Below are 22,136 nucleotides of genomic sequence, written 5' to 3'. Positions count from 1 at the left end.
TAAGGCTTGTGAGGTTGCCTGTTGGTTCCATTATTAATGATGTTAACTTTGATCACCTGGTTAAGGTGTCATCTGCCAGAATCTCCTTTTGTAATTCATAAGTATTTTTGGGGAGGTACTCTGAGGCATCAAACTTTCACACACATTCTCGAGTTTTAGCATCCATTAACTTTTACTTGAGTCGACTGTTACTGTCATGGTTGCCAAATGATGATTTTCTAACTCTTGTCATTTCTGTATTTATGAAGTGGCAATTTATTATAAGGAGTAGCATTGCCTGCTTTCTCATTTATTTAATTATATTAGAATGGATGCATGGATTTTTTTAAAAATTATTTGATTATAATCATTATTTTGATCCTCGAATTGTCCCAGATTTGGCCAGTGAGCAGGTTTTATATATATAAGTTTTTAAGGCTTTGCGTTTCCTCTCATCACTGTTTCAAAAGTATCCTATAGATGCTGACATGTAGTCTTGTCACCACCTTTCTTAGAAGCTATATGATGTTAATTTACTATGCACCTTAATAGGTTTTACAAATTTTCTCGTGGAAGGTCCTTTCTGGTTTTTAGTTTTGTTGCTGATTTCTCATTTTTCTTGTATTGTAATTAGACAGTATTGTTTATAAAAACAAAAAGTCTCCGTGGAAGTTACTGGTATTTTTTCCTGTGACCTAATATGTAATCAGGTTTAGGTGTTGTCTCTATTATCAGATTTTCTCTTTCCTTTGAGTGAGCTTTGGTAGTTTGTGTCTTTCAATGAATTTGTTAGTTTCATCTAGGTTTCTGATTTTATTGGCTTAAAGTTATTTATAATAGTTGCTTATTATCCTTTTAATGTCTTTAGGGTCTGTAATGATGCTCTCTATGTTGGTTGTCTTTTGCTGCTATTTACTTCAAACCTTAGTGGCTTAAAACAAAAACAATGATTGTCTCACCATTTCTGTGGATTTGAAATTTGAGAACAACTTGGATGGTAGTTCTTGATCAAAATCTCTCATGATTTTGCAATCAAGATACTTGCCAAGACTTTGATGATCTAAAACAGGGTGTCCAATCTTTTGTCTTCCCTGGGTCATATTGGAAGAAGAAGAATTGTCTTGGGCACACATAAAATACATTAATGATAGCTGATAAGCTAAAAAAAAATCACAAAAAATCCCATAATGTTTTAAGGAAGTTCACACATTTGTGTTGGGCTGCGTTCAGAGCTGTCCTGGGCTGTAAGCTGGTCAAGCTAGAGGTGAAGGATTTGCTTCCAAGATTGCTCATTCACGTAGCTATTAGCCATGAGGCCTCAGTTTGCTATTCCTCTTAACGGGAGGCCTTAGTTCTTCACTACATGGATCTTTATAGTGTTGCTTGGCTGTTATCACAACATGGCAGCTAGCTTCCCCTGAGTGTGTGATACAACAGAGAGATGAATAAAGATACACATTGTCTTTAATCCCTTAGCCTCTGAAGTCACACATATTTACTTCTGCTTTATTCTTTTAGACGCAAGTTTCTTAGTCTGTTCAAAAGAAGGGAAATTAGGCACCAACTCCTAGAGGTAGGAGTGTCAAATAATTTAGGGATATAAGTTAAAAATACCTTTCATCCTCATCTGATATAGGTAATTTATGTCTCCTTTTTTTCCGCCGATACATCTAGATAGAGGTTTACAAATTTTACTGATTTCTTTAAAGAACCTGCCTTTAATTTCGTTGATTTTTTTTTCTATTATTTTTATGTTTCCATCTGGATAGTTTTTTGATCTTAAGTTTCCTAATATCTTCAGATGAAAGTTAATTGATCTTTCTTGTGTTCTAGTACAGCTATTCAGTGCTTTAAATTTTCCTTTGAATACTGGTTTAGCTATGTCACACAAATTTAGGTGTGCTATAGTTTTGTTTTTATTCAGTTCCAAATGCCTTTTAATTTCTTCTTTGATCTGTGGCTCACTGAGAAATATGATAATCTTTCTCAATATTGAGGATTTTCTAGATATCTTTTTGTTATTGATTTATAATTTCATTTTGGTCACAGAATATAACTTGTATGATTTGAATTTTTAAAATACTTACTGAGCCTTAATTTTATGACCAAAATATAGTCTATCTTGGTGAATATACTGTGTGTACTCTAAAGAATGAATATTCTGTTGCTATTGGGTAGAGAATTATATAAATGCCAGTTAGGTCAAATTGTTTCAGAGTGCTACCCAGGCCCTCACTGGGTAGCACTATGCTCACTGACTTTTTTGTCTGCTTTTTCTATCAGTTAGTGAGAGGGGATGTTGAAATCTCCAACAATCGTTGTAGATTTTTCAATTTCTATTTAATTTCTATCAGTTTTGCTTCATATATTTTGAAGTTCTGTTATTAGGTGCATAAACTTTTAGAACCGTTACGCACTCTTGATGAATTGACTCCTTTAGGATTATGAAATGACCTTTCTTATCTTTAGTAATAATGTTTCTTCTGAAATCTGTATTTTCCAATATTAACATACAGATTCCATCTTTCTTTTGATTGATGTTACCATAGTTTATCTTTACTTCTTTGTTTTAAACTTATTTGTGTTTTAATATTTGAAGTGTGTTTCTTCTGTGCTTTGCTTTGTTATGCAATATGATAGTCACTGCCTTTTACTTGGGGGTATTTAGACTATTTACATTTAACGTGGTTATTCATATGGTTGGATTTAAATCTACTCTTGCTGTGTGTTTTCTGTTTGTCTTACATATTTTTAATTTTTTTCCCTATTTTTCTGTATTTTGTGTTATTGGAATTTTATAATTCTGTTTTATCTCCTTTGCCAGTTTATTGGCTGTGTGTTTGTTTTTTTTTTTAACTAGTTGCTTAAAGGGTTTATAATACACATATTAAATCTATCATGATCTGCCTTAAAATAGTATTAGGATTCCATTTTTTATGCACTGTTGGTTTATCAGCTATACAATTTTGTCTCTTTTGATACTGTAAAGATGTTACTTTACTGTCTTGCACTGTTTTCTATGAGAAATCTCTGCTCTTTTCTTTGTTCCTATGTAAATAGAATATTTTTTTCCTCTGGCTGCTTTTAAGATTTTTCTTTTTGTCATTGGTTTCAGTCACTTTGATGTATGTTGTACCTTGGTGTAGCTTTTTTCATGTTTTTCCTCTATAAGGTCTGTGGAGCTTCTTGGATCTGTGAGTATATATTTTCATTTAATTTGGAAAAACATCTGCCGTTATTTTTTCTTTCTTTTCTATTCTTTTTTTTTTGTTCCTCCTTTTCTCTCCTCTGTGTTGAGGACTCCAAATATGTGCATTTAGGTCACTTTGAGTTTTCACAACTCACATATGGTCTGTTCACTTTTTTTCCCTTAGTGTCTTTCTCTTTATTTGGGATATATCTTCAGGTGTACTGATACCTTCTTTTGTAAGGTGGAATCTGCTGTTGATACTATATATAAAAAAAACTCAAACATTGTGTTTTTTGAGGGAGTCTTTCTTTAAATTTTTCCTGTCTCTATTTAGTACGCTTGTTTTCCTTTACCTTCTTGAATGTATGAAATACAATTGTTTTAATTTTTAAGATCAGGTTTATTTATTTATTTATTTATTTATTTATTTTTTTGAGACAGAGTCTTGCTCTGTCGCCCGGGCTGGAGTGCTGTGGCCAGATCTCAGCTCACTGCAAGGTCCGCCTCCCGAGTTTACGCCATTCTCCTGCCTCAGCCTCTGGAGTAGCTGGGACTACAGGCGCTCGCCACCTCGCCCCGCTGGTTTTTTGTATTTTTAGTAGAGACGAGGTTTCACCGTGTTAGCCAGGATGGTCTCGATCTCCTGACCTCGTGATCCGCCCGTCTCGGCCTCCCAAAGTGCTGGGATTACAGGCTTGAGCCACCGCGCCCGGCCAAGATCAGGTTTATTATCTCTGCCATTTTTAGGTCTGTTTCTCTTGATTTTTCTCTTCATTGTGGGTATTGCCTTGCTTCTTTGCAGGAAATGTATGTGCTTGGTATATCTTGATTGGATGCTAGACATAATGAATTCTACCTGTTGCATGCTAGATATTTTTATTCTGTAACTATTCTTGAGATTTGTTGTGAGCTACAGTTAAATTACTTGGAAACAGTTTGATCTTTCCAAGTAATTTTAAGCTTTAAGCTTTTAAGCATTGCTAGGTAGACCCAGAGCAGACTTTATTCTAAGGTAATTAAGCTCTACAAGTGAAGCAACACCTTCTGAGCACTCTATTTAATGGCTCTTATATTACAAAGTTTCCACTCTGGCTGGTTGGAACATGGCTATACCCAGCCTTGTATGAGCTTAGAGATTGTTTTGCAGACTCTGTTCCTGTACGTTCCCACCTTTGGGTGTTTTCCTCATATCCATGGAGCAAGCAGTACTCAACTGAAGACTCCTTGATGAAGACTCCTTGTAAGGAATCCTCTGAAATTCGCTAGAGTTTCTCTGTGTTTTTCTGTACTCTCCATGCATTTCTCTCCTGCTTGGTACTATACCTTGTGAATTGTACAATTGTTGGCATCCCCTTGATCACCTATTTCTTCTCAAATCAGGGAGAATATTATGCTCTTATTTGTTTGTCTATCCCTATCTTGCAGCCTGAAAATACTCCCATCATAGACAGATAATTCTAGGCATTTTTACATTTGTTTCCCTTCTTTCAAGGATCACTGTCTATTTAATATCTGAAAATCATTGTTTCATATGTTTTGTCCCATTTTTAAATAAGGAGGGAAGATAAATCCTGCTCCCTTTACTCCATAAAGGCTAGAAGCAGTTCTCTTCAGTTTCTTAACATTTTCTATTTCATTCTTGCTTCATTTTTTAATTTGCTTTAAGAAGTCTGTTTCCAATTATATTCTGTTTCCTATATATTCGATCTTTTACCTAGAGACTTTGGACTTTTTTCTTATTTTGAAAGTCTGTTAATTAAGATATATCTTAGAGTTGATTATTGTGAGTCACTTTTATCATGTGGTCACTTACTCTTTTGGTATGTGGATCTCCAGGAAGTGTACTTGGATTATATTTTTATTTTTTTTTTGAGACGGATTATATTTTTAAATATTTTTTTCTACTATTTTATTTTTCTTTCCAAGATATCCAATTATATGTAGTCTGGACTTTTTTGGGTCTGTTTTCAACTTCAACTCCTTTTCTCTGATGGTCTTTAGTTTTTTTCTCATTTTCCCATTTGGTAATTTTCTTGCTTTTTCTTTGCCCTTTATGACATTTGTATTTAATTTTGTTCTTCCTTGGACTTTTTTAAAATTTATTCCTTCACTTTCACATAATTTTGTCTTTTTCTTTATTTTCATCCCACCCTGTGTTTATTCAGCTCATTCATTTCTTCCTTTTCATTTTTTAAAATATAATTTATCATTTTCGTTTTAAAATGTCTGATACAAATGCTCATTTATTTCATTTATTATTATAATTTGTTTATGGTTTCTGGGTTTTGTTTGCATGGGATCTGTTATCACCTGAAATGTTGTGAATCTCTTTTTCTTTCTTTGTCTCATAGTAGATTTACATTGATGAAGACAGTATCTTTGTATTCATGGACATTCTGGCTGTTTGCAATAGTTTATAAAATTCTTAGTTTAAGAATACTCTCTTCTGTTGGGGAAGCAAAGTACAATTTATTTAATGGATGAAATGTTGGCGAGTGCTGGGTGGGAAGGAGTTGTTTTTTTATTTACTCATATAAGAGCCTAAGTTTCCTACTGTTCTTTTACCTCCTAATACGCAGTTTCCAAAAGGTGTCTCTACCTATCTTTTCTCCTATCTTCTACCGCTAAAGCATTCTTTCCCAGGACTGGCTCCTTGACTTTTGTGTTCACATTAAGTCTTCTCTTTGTAGGTCAGTGTTCTGATTTGCCAGAGCTTGTTATTATTATTATTATTTTTTACACTTGTTTGTTCCTCCCAGTCTCTCTCCCATGCATTTTTTTTTCCTGACCTTCCTAGCAGTCTAAAAAGAGTTGCTGTGGGAGTCCTAGAGTAGGTTCTGTTGTAAAGTGCTTTACATTTTTCTTCCTATAGCTAATTTGAGGTTTATAGTGTACCCTGTCTTTTGGCTGAAAACATGGGATATTTGTGGTTTTATTTATTCTTAATATGTTAATTAATGTAGCTTTTCTGGATGATGTGTGGGTAGATGGAGGTTTAGGCAACTGTTAGTGTTTCTGTTCCCTGAAAGCCTGGAAAATCTGTCTTTTGAGAACAATTAATATTTCTAGATGCTCTAACGAAAAGGCTAATTTTGGACATTCTCTTGAATCAGGAAAGTATTGTGGCATGTGACATGTTATTTGACCTTTTAAAATGACTGGGCTTTGCAAGTAAGGGACTTTGGAATTTTATTCTTTCAGATAACAGCATGGATTTCTATGGTAGAGTAGTTCTTCTATTTTTCATGTAAATTGTGAATTCCAAATTGTTCTTACACCTATGTGTGGGATGTCTATAACGTTAGGTTAAAGTTACTACATAATACCTTTTAGTGCTTTAATGAAATAGTGAATTATTGTTACTTGACCTTTTGAAAAGGTCAGTAGTACATTTTGTTTCATTTTTTTTTAAAGGACATTTAAATGTAATGAAAGTCAGAACTGTAATATTACCATGAAAGTAAAGGTTATGGGGTACATTTAATTGTGTTCCTCTGTTTTTGAAACTGCTTTGAGGGAGACTGTGCTAAAATTCTTCATGGTAACTGTTTTTTGAGAATTTTATTACTCTTTTTCATTTTATTCTGTTGGAGTAAAAGATTACATTTCTGTTTGTCTTTTTCTGCTATTTTTGCTCAAATTTCATGTGTATTGTCCTATTTAAGTTACAAAGTTTAAACTACTTACCCGTTCACTTTTCCAAGAAAGTAAAATGGAATAAATGTCTCAGAGGTCTTTCTTAGACTCTTGAGTAAAATTCTGTTTGTTCAGATACATAGTTAATATGTTAAGGATTTCAGAAAAATTAGAGACCCACTAATGGGAGAATTAAAATATACTCTGATTTATGAAAGTATTTCACTTATGTCTATATAGATTGTGTAACTAAATATATTTTCATTTTATTAAAATTTAGAAACTAAGGTGTAAACATGAAGACTATATTATGTTACATATCCTTATTTTATATTGTAATGTTTTTCTTCATTTTAAAGCAGTTTGAAGGAATTTCTTTTTTTTTTCATAAATTTATTTCCTAAGAAATAACACTGAAATATCTTCTATGGGCCTGTATTAATAATTTTGTATTATTTCTTGTATTTATGAGTGACTTTCTCTTTAAAAAGGAAGTCTTATCTGAGTGTTTTGATTTCCCAGTGACTACAAAGCTTCCATAAGACAGTTTTGAGTTATTTTCCCTCAAATGCAATATTCTGTTGCATATATTTTAACAAGTATAAAGATGTGGATAAAGTTGATACCTTTTAGAAAATAAAGGAAAGCATTGTCTTTTCTGTGTGATTCTGTTTAACTTCTCTTAGCATTAAGTGAAAGATAAAAATTTGAGTGATCCTTTTCAATATTTTCCACAGGGAAGAGACTTCCACCTTAGAGTAGTGTTGCCTGAAGATTTACAACTGAAGAACGCAAGGTGATACGGTATTTAGTTATAAATGTGCATTTTTGCATTTTGGTAGGACAGGCGGTACATTTCGTATAAATTGATTCTAGTGACTAGAGTTTTGCCTAAAATGCTTATTAGTCATTTGCTCCAAAAGAAACATCTCTGATTTTTCCAAACCAATGTGGCATTTGTAAATATTTACCTGTACTAAAGTGCTTTTAAACATTAGTTCTCTCATTTTTTTTTAAATTTAAAGCAGTAAACAGCAACTGTGTATACTTCACAAACAAATACTGAACAAGTATATAAAAGGACAGTACAAAAGGATTAGAAAACATTTTTTCCAACTTTTGACTGATATTATTAATATGTATATTCATTATATGGGAAGACTCACATCAGTTCAGTCCTGGAATAAATTAGGCACCAACACTGGGTGTTGGTAGATACAACTAGTCAGGATATGAGACTGAAAATTTAGGTACCACCCCAAATCTCAATTCTTCCTCTAAATATTTCTGAAGAAGAATGGAGGAAAAGGAATCCAGAGATATTTGTGAGTAGAACTGAGAGGATTTTGTGACCACTAGAAGTGTAGGTAAGAGGGAAAAAGGAATAGAGGATGCTTTTCAAATTCCTGGCTCAGATCACTAAGCTAGAGAAGTCACAGATGGAAAAGTAGAAGAGAGATTGTTTTAAGTCATACTGGGTATGAAATATCAAGAGGAGCTATTTAGTAGGTAGTAATATGGTGGTGTGGAACTAGAGTGTGAGACCTGGAGTGCAGATGTATGTGGAAGTTACAACAGATGAAGGATTTGGGACCTTGATTATGAATAGGCTTTTTGGTGCTGTGTCTGGCGGGGAGTTTTGGTGGGGGGCGTAGAAGAGAAAGCCAGTGACAAGACCTTGGGGCATACCATCATTTAAAGGACTGGTCACTAAAGAGGAACTTAGAAGGAGACTAAGGATTGACCAGAAAAGGGGAAAATTTGGACAGCAGAGTCTTTCAAGCCAAATAAAGAAGGCTTAAGCAAGGCATGGTTAGCATAGCTTGAAGACTACAGAGAGATAGGTTAGATGCAAGTAAGTTTTGTGTGGTGGCAGAAGCCATTTCTGTAGGATTTTGGACTGGATGAGTGGGAGGAAAGTATAAAGTATTTTGAAGAAAAAGAGGTGTTAGAGAATGGTATGCATTCAAAGAAGAGTTACAGTGTTCTTTAAAGATACATTTCTTTGAACAAGTTAGTTCATTAAGTAGAAAAAACTAGCAGAACATACATTAAGGATACCACAATAAAGGGATAATTAATTGAAGTCACCAAGTTGATAGCAAGGGAGAGAAAGCACATCTCCTGCAGGGGTTACCAATGGACATTTGAATGAACTACTCTGCCACTAAGAGAGGAGATAGGGATGGTTATGGGGTTTTGAAGACTCAAGAATGGAGAGAGTTGTGCTGGTTTGAAAAGGCCATGTTGGGGAAAACTCAGAGAGGCTTTCTACTCACAGGTAAGTAAAAGTAATTCCTTAGAAGAGTTACTTAATAGTATCAGGAGCACAGCAGAGGTTAGCCAGTAAGTGGATGAACATTAACTTATCACTTCTTATACGATTAATTAAAAGTATGTATCTTTGTATCCGGGCTTGGTGGTGGGTGTCTGTAGTCCCAGCTACTTGAGAGGCTGAGGCGGGAGGGTTTCTTGAACCCAGGAGTTCAGGTTGCAGTGAGCTGTTCTTCTACTGCACTTCAGCCAGCCTGACTGACAGAGCGAGACCCTGTCTCTAAAAAATAAGAAATAAAAATAAAATATATCCTTTTAGTTATATTAATCAGGAATTTGAAGGTAATATTGCTACACATGCTTTTTCAAATACATGTTTGATACATTATATTGGGTGATACATTGTTATCAAAACTGTTGGTTTTATTTAACCTATCTTGGAAAAGAATCTACTTTGATGGAAAACTTTGTTTGGGATGTGTTAAAGTTAAAAAACAGGATGTACTGTTTGCCTGTCATTTACTGATTACAGTTATTTATATTTTGGAATAAAATTAGTACCGGACAGTTTGAAGACAAGACTTTGAACAGTATCAATGGTAAAAATTTTATTAACTTGTCAAAATTATATTTATCCTTCTTTTATATATACATGCATATTTGTATTAGCATACAAATACATTTTTCCTTTTAATTCTGAACAATGAACAAACCATTTTGTCTCATTAAAATTTTAGATTATTATGTAGTTGGCAGCTGAGAACAATACTTAATGGATACCATCAAATAGTACAACAGGTAAGTCATTTTTAGAAGGTTTATGTTTTAAGTGAAGATAAGAAATTACTAAATTTATTGTTCTTCAAATATCTACTTTGTAGAATGTTGTAACAAACTGGTTTAATAGTTGTTGAGTTTTGTAGGTTTCATCTCTGTGTGTTTTTAAATCTCAGTGTCCTCAGGAGATCTCCAGGTGGCCTTTGTGTTGAAACCAATTTCCATCCTTGAGACTTTAGGTTCTTCAAATGAATTCACCCGTATCCATACCCATCACTACTTGAGTGATTTTTCTGCTGAGACTGAATGGTGGTGATAGGGAAAAAAAAAATCACAGCCATTTAGAGCTGTGGGATATCTGTGATAAAAATGGGATTTTAGTCCTACCTAGATTAGCAACGGAAAATATGTAGTAGAAATAATTTAGGATCATGTGTACTTGCATAATGAGGGGAGATAAAGGTTGCTTAGTGTGTTAATAGGCAGGATTAATTTCTTTGTTCTTAATGTTTAGGTTCCTCTACCTGAAAATTCCTTTAAAGAGTAGAAAAAAAGTCAGTTACTGAAGCAAAATAATGACATAATACTACAATTCTTCTTTTAGGAAAATAATTGTTAGAATTGCATTTCTTTTGATGCTTTATGCGTTTATGTGTTTTTTTTTTCCTGATTTTCTGTATTTCTGTGTCTTAAAGGCAGGTTATTATCTATGATAACTGACAGTCACAGTCACTTTCCCGTAAAGCATTAAAGCTGCAAAGAAGTATAGGAAATAAACTATTTGATTTATAGAATGAAGGTTGTCATCCTGGCAATATAATTACAGAAGTTTTTTAAGGATATGTTCAAATTATTTGTCTGTTTTCTTTCTATCCCTGTCTCCATCCCCTTTACTTTTTATATTGTACACTAAACTTTAAGAAATGCATCTACTGACATATTGAGATAACATGGGAAAAAATGGTTTATGTAATCTAATATTAAGATCTATTACTCTGTTTTACGCCAGCAAGTTATCAAGAGGATTCCTAGAAAAAAATCCCAATTATTTATTCTTCCTTGCCCTCTGATTGGTTAGGTAGAACCCAGTGTTAGTTTAAGTCTTCTTTTTATTTTACAGTCCCAGTGAATATTACTATTCTTTTCTTGTATCATGTTTAATTTTAGTAAGTATGGGCCAGGGAGTCAACAGACTTTTTCTGTAAAGAACCAGATAATAAATTTTTCCGACTTAGTAGGCCGTAAGATCTCTGTTGCAGCTACTCAACTCTGCCCTTATAGCAACCATCGATAAGAGGTAAGTGAATGGGTATGGCTACATGCCAATAAAACTTTGTTTACAAAAACAGTATTGAGCTGGATTTGGCCTCTGGGCTTTAGTTTCCAGACCTTTCCAGACCCTGTCATTTATTGATCATCTGTAATAAACTAAGGAGGGGGGAAATACAATGTAGAAGAAGGGATAGTCAAGAATTTGCTCTACATAGACCCACTCAAAGCTGAGTTAAGATGTGAATCATAATGTGTTCATGTATTGTTGAAAACAGTGTAAAACTTGAGAATATTTTTTTCTGTAGTTATTTTAAGAATGAAGAATTTCTAGGAAATGGAATCGTAACTCTTAAATATTTATTCTACTTTAGAGATTATTTCCTTTTTGCCATTTTATTATAACATTTTACTTTAATGAATGACTGTCTCCGTTTTGACTAACACGGATTAGTTGTGAGAGGACAAAAATCACAATTGTAGGTAGTCTTTAAGGTCAAGGGAAATATAAAAAAAGACCGTATTGTTAATTAATAATTGTTAATTTATTGCTCTAACTAGATTTTAAAAATTATATAGAGTTGCCTGATTTTTGTATTTTATACTCTTCCCACTCACATCACTTCTATACCTCTTCTTTCTCTTTTTTTCTCTTCCTCCTCCTCCTCCTCCTCTTTTTCTTCTTCTTTAAAAAAAGTTATGATTAGGTTGCTAGATTTATAGACATGGTAGTGATACAGAAGGGCGGCAGAGAAGTGCTGGGTAGAGAAGGATGGGTCCCTGGTGAGGGCTCCACCCTTGGGCCTGTGCCCATGGACCTAGGTGAGGACAGGCACCCCTGCCTTCACGCTCAAATGTTGCATTTCCCAAGACCACCATGGCCTGCCATACCCCCATCTTGTGCCTATAAAAACCTGAGACCCTAGCAGGCACACACACACAAGCAGCTGGACGTTGAGAGAAATGTATCAGTGGAGGAACACACAAGTGTCCGGACATTGAGAGGACATCGAGAGCATGTCAAGAGCACACCGACAGGCTCCAGCAGGCCGGCAGGCCATTCACCAGCAGAATGACGTAGAGTTTGGCCAGGGTGGTTGTAGGAGAGCCTGGGCCACTGAGCAGCCCGACTCCAGGGGAAAACCATTTCCCTTCTGACTCCCACATCTGCTGAGAGCTACTTCCACTCAATAAAATCTTGCAGTCATTCTCCAAGGCCACATGTGATCCAATTCTTCCAGTACATCAAGACAGGAACCCTGGGATACAGAAAGTTCTCTGTCCTTGCAATAAGGCAGGGGTCTAATTGAGCTGGCTAACACAAGCTGCCGATGGATGGCTAAACTAAAAGAGCACCTGTAACACACACCCACTGGGGTTTAAGTAGCTGTAAACATTCACGCCTAGATACTGCTGTGGGGTTGGAGCCCCACAGCCTGCCTGTTTGTATGTTCCCCTAGAGGTTTGAGCAACAGGGCACTGAAGAAGCAAGCCACACTCCCATCGCATGCCCTGCAAGGGGGACAAGGGATTCAGTAGTATACAGTGCTCAAGAAACAGGGTAGTGTGAGGTTTTAAGTGACATTCTAACACAGTTTTATATGTCTCAACAAAGTAGATTTGAGGACATTAATTACTCTTTCAAAATGAAATTGGTAGGAGTAGTAAGGTTGATGACCAATACTTATACTTTTCAGATATTGATATAGCCAATCTTTTTTTCACTTCACTTGGGCCTACATTTTATTACAGTTTTAGTGGATGGAATATTTATTGTGCAAATGAAATTAATTGGAAATGTTTTGATCTAGAGGATGCAGCACTCTCCTGATCTAATGAGCTTTATGATGGAGTTGAAGATGCTTTTGGTAAGAATTTTTTTTTCTGACGCTGTTACCATACTGGAAGTCTTTATTTCTTTTCTGTAACTCCTTTAAAAACTGACATTATTAGAATTTGTCTTCTTAACTCTCAGTCATTTAATGTTTTCTTTTACTGTGTACATAAATATAGGTGATGCATTTCTTGAACTGCATGAGGGATGCAACTTTGTGAAGGAACCACTTTGATTGTATCATAAACTAGGTATTCTTGACACTAGTGTTGGGCAGGTGGTGAAGACATAAAATGCACTCCTGGCCTGTCAGCAGGGAGTTTAACATTTAAGAAGAGATTAGGTAGTCCTACTTAAAGATATAATATGATATATAAATAATTTTGTCTATAGCTACAGATATCTGAAAAAATGTATTAGGCTTCACTTTATGTGTACTGTTACATATATACTGTTTAATCAGAGTTGCATAAAATACTTGATTGTTTAGTTTATCCTGTAGACATTTTTCTTAAAACCCAAGTTCATTTTATTACCCAAGTTTTCAACATAAACAAAAGAAGAGGGAAGATTATAGTAAATACTGCTGGGCCTGACCAAATTTTAACATTTTGCCAGTCATAGTTCCTCTTCTACTTTTTTAGAAGAAAGACACTGTAGTATTTTAAAGGAAATTCTGGACATTGTATGTATCCCTCCGTAAATACGTCAGTGTGTATCTCTTTAACAGCTAAGTGCTTTTTATTTGTTTTTAAATATACTGTTATAACCTCAACAAAGTTAATAATTTCTTACAGCTGCTTTGTTTGTATTAGTATGCAAACAAGGTCCACACATTATATTTAGTTAATATGTCTCTTAAGCCTTATGTAAGACTTACAAGGTACTTATGTATAACAGCATCTCCTCTTTACCTCACCCTTTTTATTCATGCCATGTATTTGTTGAATAAAACAAATTAGGTGTCCTGTAAAATCTTCTACATTCTGGATTTGGCTTGTAAGATATTCCTGGTTTATCTTTTAACATACTCTACTTTCTTTGTAATCTGGCATTTAGATCTGGAGGCTTCAGCAGATTCGGATTCATTTGTTCTTACGAGATTACTTGGTGCTCAGTATTTATTATATTACATGAGGATGCACGTGATGTCTGATGATTCCTTGGTTCCTCTTTTAATAAGTTTAAGATTGATCGATATGTTTAGATCCATTCAATATAAAGTTCCCCCTCAGCCTATCACCTGATGATTTTAGCCTCTAATAATAATCATTGCCTATATCTAATGTTTCATTAGGATTTACAAATGATAATTTAAAAAATTCTATCATCTGCATTTCTTAGTTGAAAATCTTCTGTAGAGAACTTCTCATCAGTTGTTTGGTTAATTTGAGGTACAGCTCATAACGGAGAGACTGGATAAGTGCTTGTTTCTTTTCCTTTTAAAACAGAAACCAATTTTTAGAATAATGAGTTGGTGCCTAGCAACTGTCACAGAGATCTAAAGTAATTTTTTTTTTAAGTATCTTTATGAACTCATAGATTTTTATATATTTAGTTAATTTTTATTTATTGTAGTCATTTTCTTTTTGATGCTTAAATTGTCCCATTTTTTGGTCAGTACAAGCCCCTTCATGTTGGCTCCTGAGTTCTTTTAATATAACCCAAGCTTCTTTGTCTTCTAATACCAGTTGCCCCAGGCTCATGTACTCATTTTATTCCATAACTGTAATCAGCCATTTCTCCAAAGAATCATGATTTCTTTGTAGGAAATAGTATTTGGATGCCTCAATCTGGAAACTTGAGTGTTCATTGCTGTTACTTCTAGGTTTTTTTCAGTGGACAAAGCTAGGAAAAAATGCTTTTTGGAAAGAATGTAATTATGAGTTTGTATTGATATTTACAATTCAAATGGGCATTATAGGGTTTTTACTTCTTTGCTTATATCACTTTTGCTCTGAAAATGCTGTTTTCTAATGTTAACATCATTGTAGTATGGATTTTGGTTATGTTCTACTTATTATATTTTACTTATGCTTTTCCTGTCTACATGTTTATGTTAGTTTATATAAAAATTTCAATACTAATATTGCTAACAATGGAAAGTTTTGATATTTCTTTGTAATTCTTGTTGAGACCATTTTGTTCTTAGCAGCAACTACTACATATTGATAACTTAGTTGCTAGATTTTTTTCTTGAGTCCTTTTTCAATGCTGGTAAGAACCTTTTAAGGTAGGACTTTGATTAAATGTGTGAGATTAGAATAATAGTTTAAAATTAATTTCTGAAGTTTGAATTTTGATTTATGAGTTTATAAATCCTAATTAATAAGGGTTATCAAAAATTAATTACAAATTACATCAAAGGGCTTAATGTAATAACCCTAAAAACGTAAAGTGAACAAGTGAAGCATGTTTGGTTTACATCTCCTTGACATTGGAGAAAAGTTTGAAACATTTATCTTTTTATTACAATTTTAATAAACAGTACAAATACAAGGAGAGACTAAGGGAACCAGAGTAAAAGTATAGGTATCATGTCCCACTAAACTCTTCTTATCAAAAATAACTTTATACATTGTAAGTCACAGCTCTCTTGGCCATTTAATTTTGAACAAACATTTACTAGTTTAAAACTAAAATAAAATTTTGAGATCTCTGATTTACAATATCTATTTAGTACATTTATTCCATTTCTGAATAAAAATGAAATCCTGTGTTTAGCTTTCTTCAGAAATTATGGACAAAGTTGGTGATTTTATTGCTCATTTAAGATAGTATACCTAAAAATATAAGAATTATTAGTGTACTGTTAGGCTGTATTGTTAGTAATAGGGCTCCTATACTATAATCACCAATACATATGTTGAGAGTAATGCTCACATGAAGTCAGTAGTTACTGAACTTTTTCAGGAAATGTTGTAAATCTTCCATGGAGTTGCCTAGTAATAACTGCATATAGTGGGAGTTCAGTATATATTTAATAAGTGAACAATTACCTATATTTTAAAATAATCCTATGTGGTAGGTTATTTTATTTCTATTTTGGAGCTGAGCCACTGAACCCTAAGGCCTCAAAATAGGAATTGTTAAAGTCAGGATTTAAAACTTCTGTTTGTGAAGCCTTTCTGCTATGTACCTTTCCCTCTTTTCTGTGAAGAGTGTGTTACTTCTCTGCTTTTGCCTTTTTACCTGTTATGGTTCTAGAGTAGGAGTAACTTGTCTGACTCAGAAGATAGAGTGTATAAATGTCATAAACCTGGGATTGAAAAATGTTTTTACTATTATCCAGGTTTATTTTTACCTTCAATTTTTGTGGATAGCAATAATTAATATTTCAGAATAAAAACAAATTTTGAAAGAAGTAATATACTATATTAACGCATTTTATTTAATAACTAGTAGAGCACAGTCTTCATAGTATTAGGTTGGTGTACAACCTAAATACGAATTTATTTTGGTGGCCCATCAGTCTATTTTTAGGCAACATTAAGCATTTATATTATAAAAAAGGCAGCATATACCTTGTCTTTTAGGAGCTTACCCTCTAATTAAATCCATATTGATCTCCTCAGCTATAGGGATCTGCTTTCACAGTTTTTTTTTCATCATAAAGCAGATTCAGAACTAAATTGAAGTAGTTCCAGTTAATAGTTTTGATTTTGAAGTGCTGTTTTGTAATATCTATTCTTTTTAATATGATCTCAATTTAATAGTATCCTATCCTTGTTAAAAAAATTAATATATACTTAAAAAATAAGATTAAACATATACTTAAAAGAATAAAAATTGCAACCTTTTTTTAGGATTCTATTTGTCAGAAGTGTTTATAATTTTCAACTTGTCCCTATCTACTTCCGTTATTTATTATGGCTTATTTATTTATTTAATTATTTTTTAACTTACTTTTTGTAGTACTGTTTGATAGTTCAGACCATATGAACATCTAAGTAATTTGTAGATACATTTATTTTTACTTTCCAAATAAGCTGTTTGTCTAGGTTAGTAACTTCAAAATAATTGGTAATTTTAGCTTCAGCAATTCTAGTGATGTTTTTATATATCTTGTAAAAGAATTTAGTTTTGGTTGGGAGAACATAAGCATTGTAAAGCCATCATAGATAGGCCTAGCAAGGAACGGGACTGTAATCTAGCCAGATGGGTGGCATAGTACTCCAACTTACCTGGTTGAAGAATAGTACAGAGTGTAAGTCAGTGAAAGAAATTAGCATGTAGATATTTGTTCTGATAATGAGGAGTTTTTGTTTGTTAAGATGTGGTTCATAATGGTGTACAAATATGTCAGTTTAGGTAATGTACTTAGAGTTCAGGCCTTTCTTTAGAGGTACTTTTTAAAAAACGTATATATCAAACATCATTTTCATGGGAGTAGAGCGATAGTGAAGCCTTGAGGATCAATGTAATAAAAAGTTTTTTTTTTAATCTCCAGTAGGCATAACAGTCTAGGAAAATATTAAAATCGTAAGTTCTTTTCATGGCATAAAAATTGACATTTTGCATGACCTTCAGTGCAGTCCTTTAACTTTTTCTTGTTTCTTTTTCATGAGCAAGGGAATGAGTCAGCCAGATTTTCTATAAAACAATGGATACTTTTGTTAGGCACTAAGAAGATAATGAAATTATGTTTTGCAATCAGGTATTAACAGTTCATTGTCTTGCATTCCACAGCCAATTCAGGTTTTCTTCTTTTAAACAGGAAGTTGCCTTAAAGAATAGACAAGAGCTATATGCACCACCTCCTCCTCCCCAGTTCTACTCAAGCCTTATTGAAGAGATAGGAACTCTTGGTTGGGATAAGTATGTCTGTTTTAAAATATATTTTAAATGCCTTTGTTTTATACATTTTAACTGAATATATTTCTAGTTTTAGCAATTTATACCTGATTTTAGTCAAAGTGTTTCGTTGTAACTAGAGTATTTGATCCTTATTGTTGCTGTGAATTAAAGAGAGGAATATCATCATAAAAAATTGACTTACAAAGTAAAATGCTAAATATAATTTGGAGAAAATGACATTTTTATGTACACAGTAAGATGTTACCATAATAGATACTTTCACTGAACATACAACTGTATTCTAAATTTTCCATATTTGAAGAGTAGTGCTTGGACACATGAAAGAGGCTGGAAAAATTACAGTATTTTTGAAATAATTGTAGTTATTTTGGTTAATACACAATTTGGCATGTCTAAATTTACATATATAACATTATAAGTGCTTTTGTAATTTGAGTAGTAAATTTTAGCAACTAGGGTTTGGAAGAATCATCTAGCTTTCTTTGAAAAAAATGATTTTTTTTAAAAAAACTGATGCATAAAGAAACCTAAGTTCAGTAGATATGTAAGAAGGTTGTTAAAACTTAATCCACATACCACCTGGAAAAAGAATATGATGATTTGCTTGCTATTCAGTTTCTGAATTTAGCTTCCTTCTTAGTGTGGATACTTTGAAACATTACATTTATTATTAGGTGTATTATAACCTTTCTACTTTGAGCTAAAGCAGCAGTAAAGATATGTCAATTTAGTTCTTATCACTTCTTAACCAGTATCAATAGTATTTTAGTATTCATTTATTATTTCCATTTAGATTGCTCTGTTACTAAGATAAATCAAGGGCTAACTTAGGTACAATGTGAAAGGAATGTGCAATTGTTTACCACTAAGTTTTTCTTATCATGTTTAAACATCTTATTATTTATCTGTTTCTAAGCTATTTTCAATGCATTGGACTTTTGATAACTAACGTGAAAATCCAGAAAGTCAAATCGCCATTTGAAAGAGAACAAGGAACGTATCCTAAGTGCAGAATATATGTCCTTTAATATGTTTTATACCATTACTGATAACTAAAGAAAAACTAAAGACTTAAACATATTTTAGAGTTCCAAATTATTCCCATGTAAATAGTCTAAAATCGCCATTAAATATGTGATTATTAGAGAAAGAAGAATTATTTTATTAGCCTTTGCCTTCTACTTTCCTTTATATTCCTTAAAAGGCTTTTATTTAGAAAGTTCCTCTTCTTATGTATAGATCAATATTTTCCCTTTTGTTTTAACCACTAAAATTTGACTGAGTGGGCCATACCTCTTTTGGTGCACTTATGTGCGGAGATAGGTTAGCCATTCCTTCAGTCGTGACTTTATTTATGTAGGCTTAATTTTTTATGAATACTTCTTTATCTTACCACCTCCCTGATTAAGAGTCAAACTGTGTACGATCTGTACTTGAGCCAAGTTATTTAAATACTGGTCTTGATAAAAATTACAGCCTGAGATTTCAACTTAAAACCTTACTAAAATCCTGATTGCACGTAATAGTGTTTCACTGTAGATGGACTGCTTAAAGTCTCTAATCTTATTTTATATATTTTCTCAATTTTACCCATCGATCTTAGAACCTAACTACTTTCTTTTGCTCTCTTGTATAATTGCTCTTGATGCCACTGACTTGGGTTAAAGGATGTTGTATGAAATAGCCCTAAGAAATGCAGTAGGAATTTTAATTTGGGATGTCTTCCATTTTATGATATAGCACTATCTTTGTGAGAAGCCATGAAAGAAGTTTTATTCTGTTTCAGATGCTAGAAAAGTCATGCTTTGCCTGACTATCCAACCTGCCACTTAAAGAATAATGTGAACTGTGTAATTGACTATGTTCTCTTTGACTTGGCCTCTAGGAAAGTTAGAGTCAAATTTTTGACATACTTTTTAGAGTCATGCTGGATATAGTATTTATATTTCTGTATGCTAATCTTATCCTGACTTTTGTTCTCCTGTGATTCTTCTCTTCATATCAAGGGTACATGTTATCTATGTGACTCATCACTGTTGATTTTGATCTTGATTACCTGGTTGAGGTAGTATTTGTCAGGTTTCTGCACTGTAAAGTTACTGTTTTTTTCCTCTCGCTATACTGTACTCTCTGGAAGTCACTATGTGTAGCCCACACTTAAGGAGTGGGCAGTTACACTCATACCTCCTTTAGGGCAGAGTATTTAATAGATTTGGAATTTTTCTGCTCAGATTTTGTTCTCTCTCATTTATTTTTTCAGTCATTTATTTGAAATACTATGGACTCATGGATATTTATTTTATACTTTGGGTTATAATCTAATACTATTTTACTTTCTTGTTCAATTTGTTCTAGCTTTGGCCATTGAGAGCTCTTTCAGTTGGCTCCTGTGTGCTTTTGACAGGCCCCATCATTGTGGATATATTTATATTTTTGCGCATTTCCTTACTTTCTGGCACTGAAAGAAATTTTGTATATTTCCTGCCCTTGTCCTAGAATCAACGACTTTTCCAAGGAGTCCTGGTTGCTTTTATTAGTGAATGACATTAGAAACCAGGATGTAGGCACTAGGGGTGCTTGTTGCTATTGGTATGTTGTTGTTTCTAGACCTTCTTAGCTGAAAAATGGAAAAAAAATGTGTTTATACTAACTCGTGTGTACATATCTGTGAATGTTTTTGTATATAACCATTTGTGTCTCTATTAAGGCAAACATGATTTTATACTGATGTCTGCAACTCCAGTCCATCACCATATGTAGTTTTCTAGCCCACTCACTTGGTATATCTGAAATCTCATATTCCAACAGGGAGAAACCGAGCTCCCATTATCTGTTATCCATTTACTTACTTGTTCAGTTGCAGTATACATGGAGAGCACTATCAATTATTAATCTGTACCCCCATGGGTAACAACTTTATCAACTATGCAACGCTTATTTTTGTAGATTTTTTTTTTTGTTTTTTGCTTTTATAGGCTTCACTCATTTTCACAGTTACTTAGGTTGGAACCATTTCCTCCACCCTCTTCAATGTACTTCTTTCCTGTATTTGTAACACAGATTGTTTTGTCATGTTCTCTGTTTCATCCTGCATTCATTTTAAAAAATGATTTTAGGATCTATAGTGATGCTGCCTTTTTCTTTCCAGATGAGTTTTTTGTGCCTTTTTAATTTTTCTTAATCAGTTTTGCAAGAGCCATATGAATTTTTTGTTTTTTCAAAGACCCAACTTTTAACGTTGTTAATTTTCTCTATTGTATGTTTTTTATCATTAATATCTGCTTATTAAGAATTTATTTATTTATTTAGTTTTGCTTCCTTTGTAATTTCTTGAGATGGATATGTAGGTCATTGATTTTTTTTTCCAATTTATCTTATGTTGTTATATATTAATTTAAGGCTGTAAATTTGTAAGCAATCTTAGCTAGATTCCGTAAGTTTTGATGTTACGTTTTTATTACTGTCAGTTAAAAATGTTAATTTTCATTGTGGTTTCTTTTGGCTTATTTAGTATATCTCTTAATTTTCAAACAACTGGAGATTTTTGGGTTATTGAGTTCCAGTTTAAGTCTGCTTTTATCAGAAATCATCCTTTTAATTATCTCAATACTTTGAAGTTTACTGAGGCTTGCTTTATCACTCAGCATCTTGTCAATTTTGGTATGTGTTCTGTTTCCACTCAAAAAGAGTATGTAATCTCTTGTTGGGTATAGTGCTTTACTTTTATTCATTCCTCACATTTATTATGTGTGTCAGATATCCTGTATGTTTAATGATGTATTTGGTTTTTTGTCTACTTGTCCTAAGATCTCTGGAGAGAGCTGTGTTAAATTTTCCCAATATGATTGTGAATTTTTGGAATTGTTTTTGTTCCCCAAAATTTGCTTTATGTCTGTTTACAGTCATGTTATTGGGTGCATACAGATTTATAATTGCTCTATCTTCCTTGTTGGTTTTCCCTTTTATTATTAGGACATGTTTCTTTTCTTCTCTAGAAATATTATTGTCTTAATGTCTACTTTGTTATAACTTCACAAGCTAATTAATTACATATTTTAAAACTACTCTTTACCATTTGCATCTTTTAAAACAGATTTTAATGCTTTGTTGAAATTCTTCATCTTTTTCTCTATTTTCTTTCATAGTTTTAAAATATTTTTCTTGCTGACAGCCACCAGAAACTGGAAGAGGCAAGGAATAGATTCTCTCCTAGAGCCTCCAGAGGGAGCACATCTTTGCTGACATCTTGATGAGATAATAAGTTCCTGTTGTTTTAGCCAAATATATGTGTGTGTGTGTGTGTGTGTGTGTGTGTGTGTGTGTGTATGTGTGTATTTTTTTCCTAAGTCCTATCTTCTG

General features: G+C 33.2%; 1 protein-coding gene across 4 annotated transcripts in view; it reads left to right on the top strand.

Moving 5' to 3' along the window:
* The window catches only part of FANCL (Fanconi anemia, complementation group L), a 79,149-nt gene that overhangs the window by 2,061 nt on the left and 54,952 nt on the right, over window positions 1–22,136 (top strand). For 3 of the 4 annotated variants that reach the window (XM_011941805.1, XM_011941804.1, XM_011941803.1), the window contains exons 2-5: window positions 7,543–7,601; window positions 9,817–9,877; window positions 12,937–12,993; window positions 17,677–17,777. In XM_011941805.1, coding sequence (XP_011797195.1) covers window positions 7,543–7,601; window positions 9,817–9,877; window positions 12,937–12,993; window positions 17,677–17,777 — 278 coding nt within the window. The remainder of the gene's footprint in view (window positions 1–7,542; window positions 7,602–9,816; window positions 9,878–12,936; window positions 12,994–17,676; window positions 17,778–22,136) is intronic. The other variant, XM_011941806.1, reaches the window with a different exon arrangement.

Source organism: Colobus angolensis, unplaced genomic scaffold (genome assembly GCF_000951035.1).
Source record: "Colobus angolensis palliatus isolate OR3802 unplaced genomic scaffold, Cang.pa_1.0 Scaffold201, whole genome shotgun sequence".
In the NCBI taxonomy this organism is placed as follows: Eukaryota; Metazoa; Chordata; class Mammalia; order Primates; family Cercopithecidae; genus Colobus; species Colobus angolensis.
The sequence above is the reverse complement of the archived record's forward strand: the minus strand, read 5'-3'. Positions and strand labels throughout refer to the sequence as shown.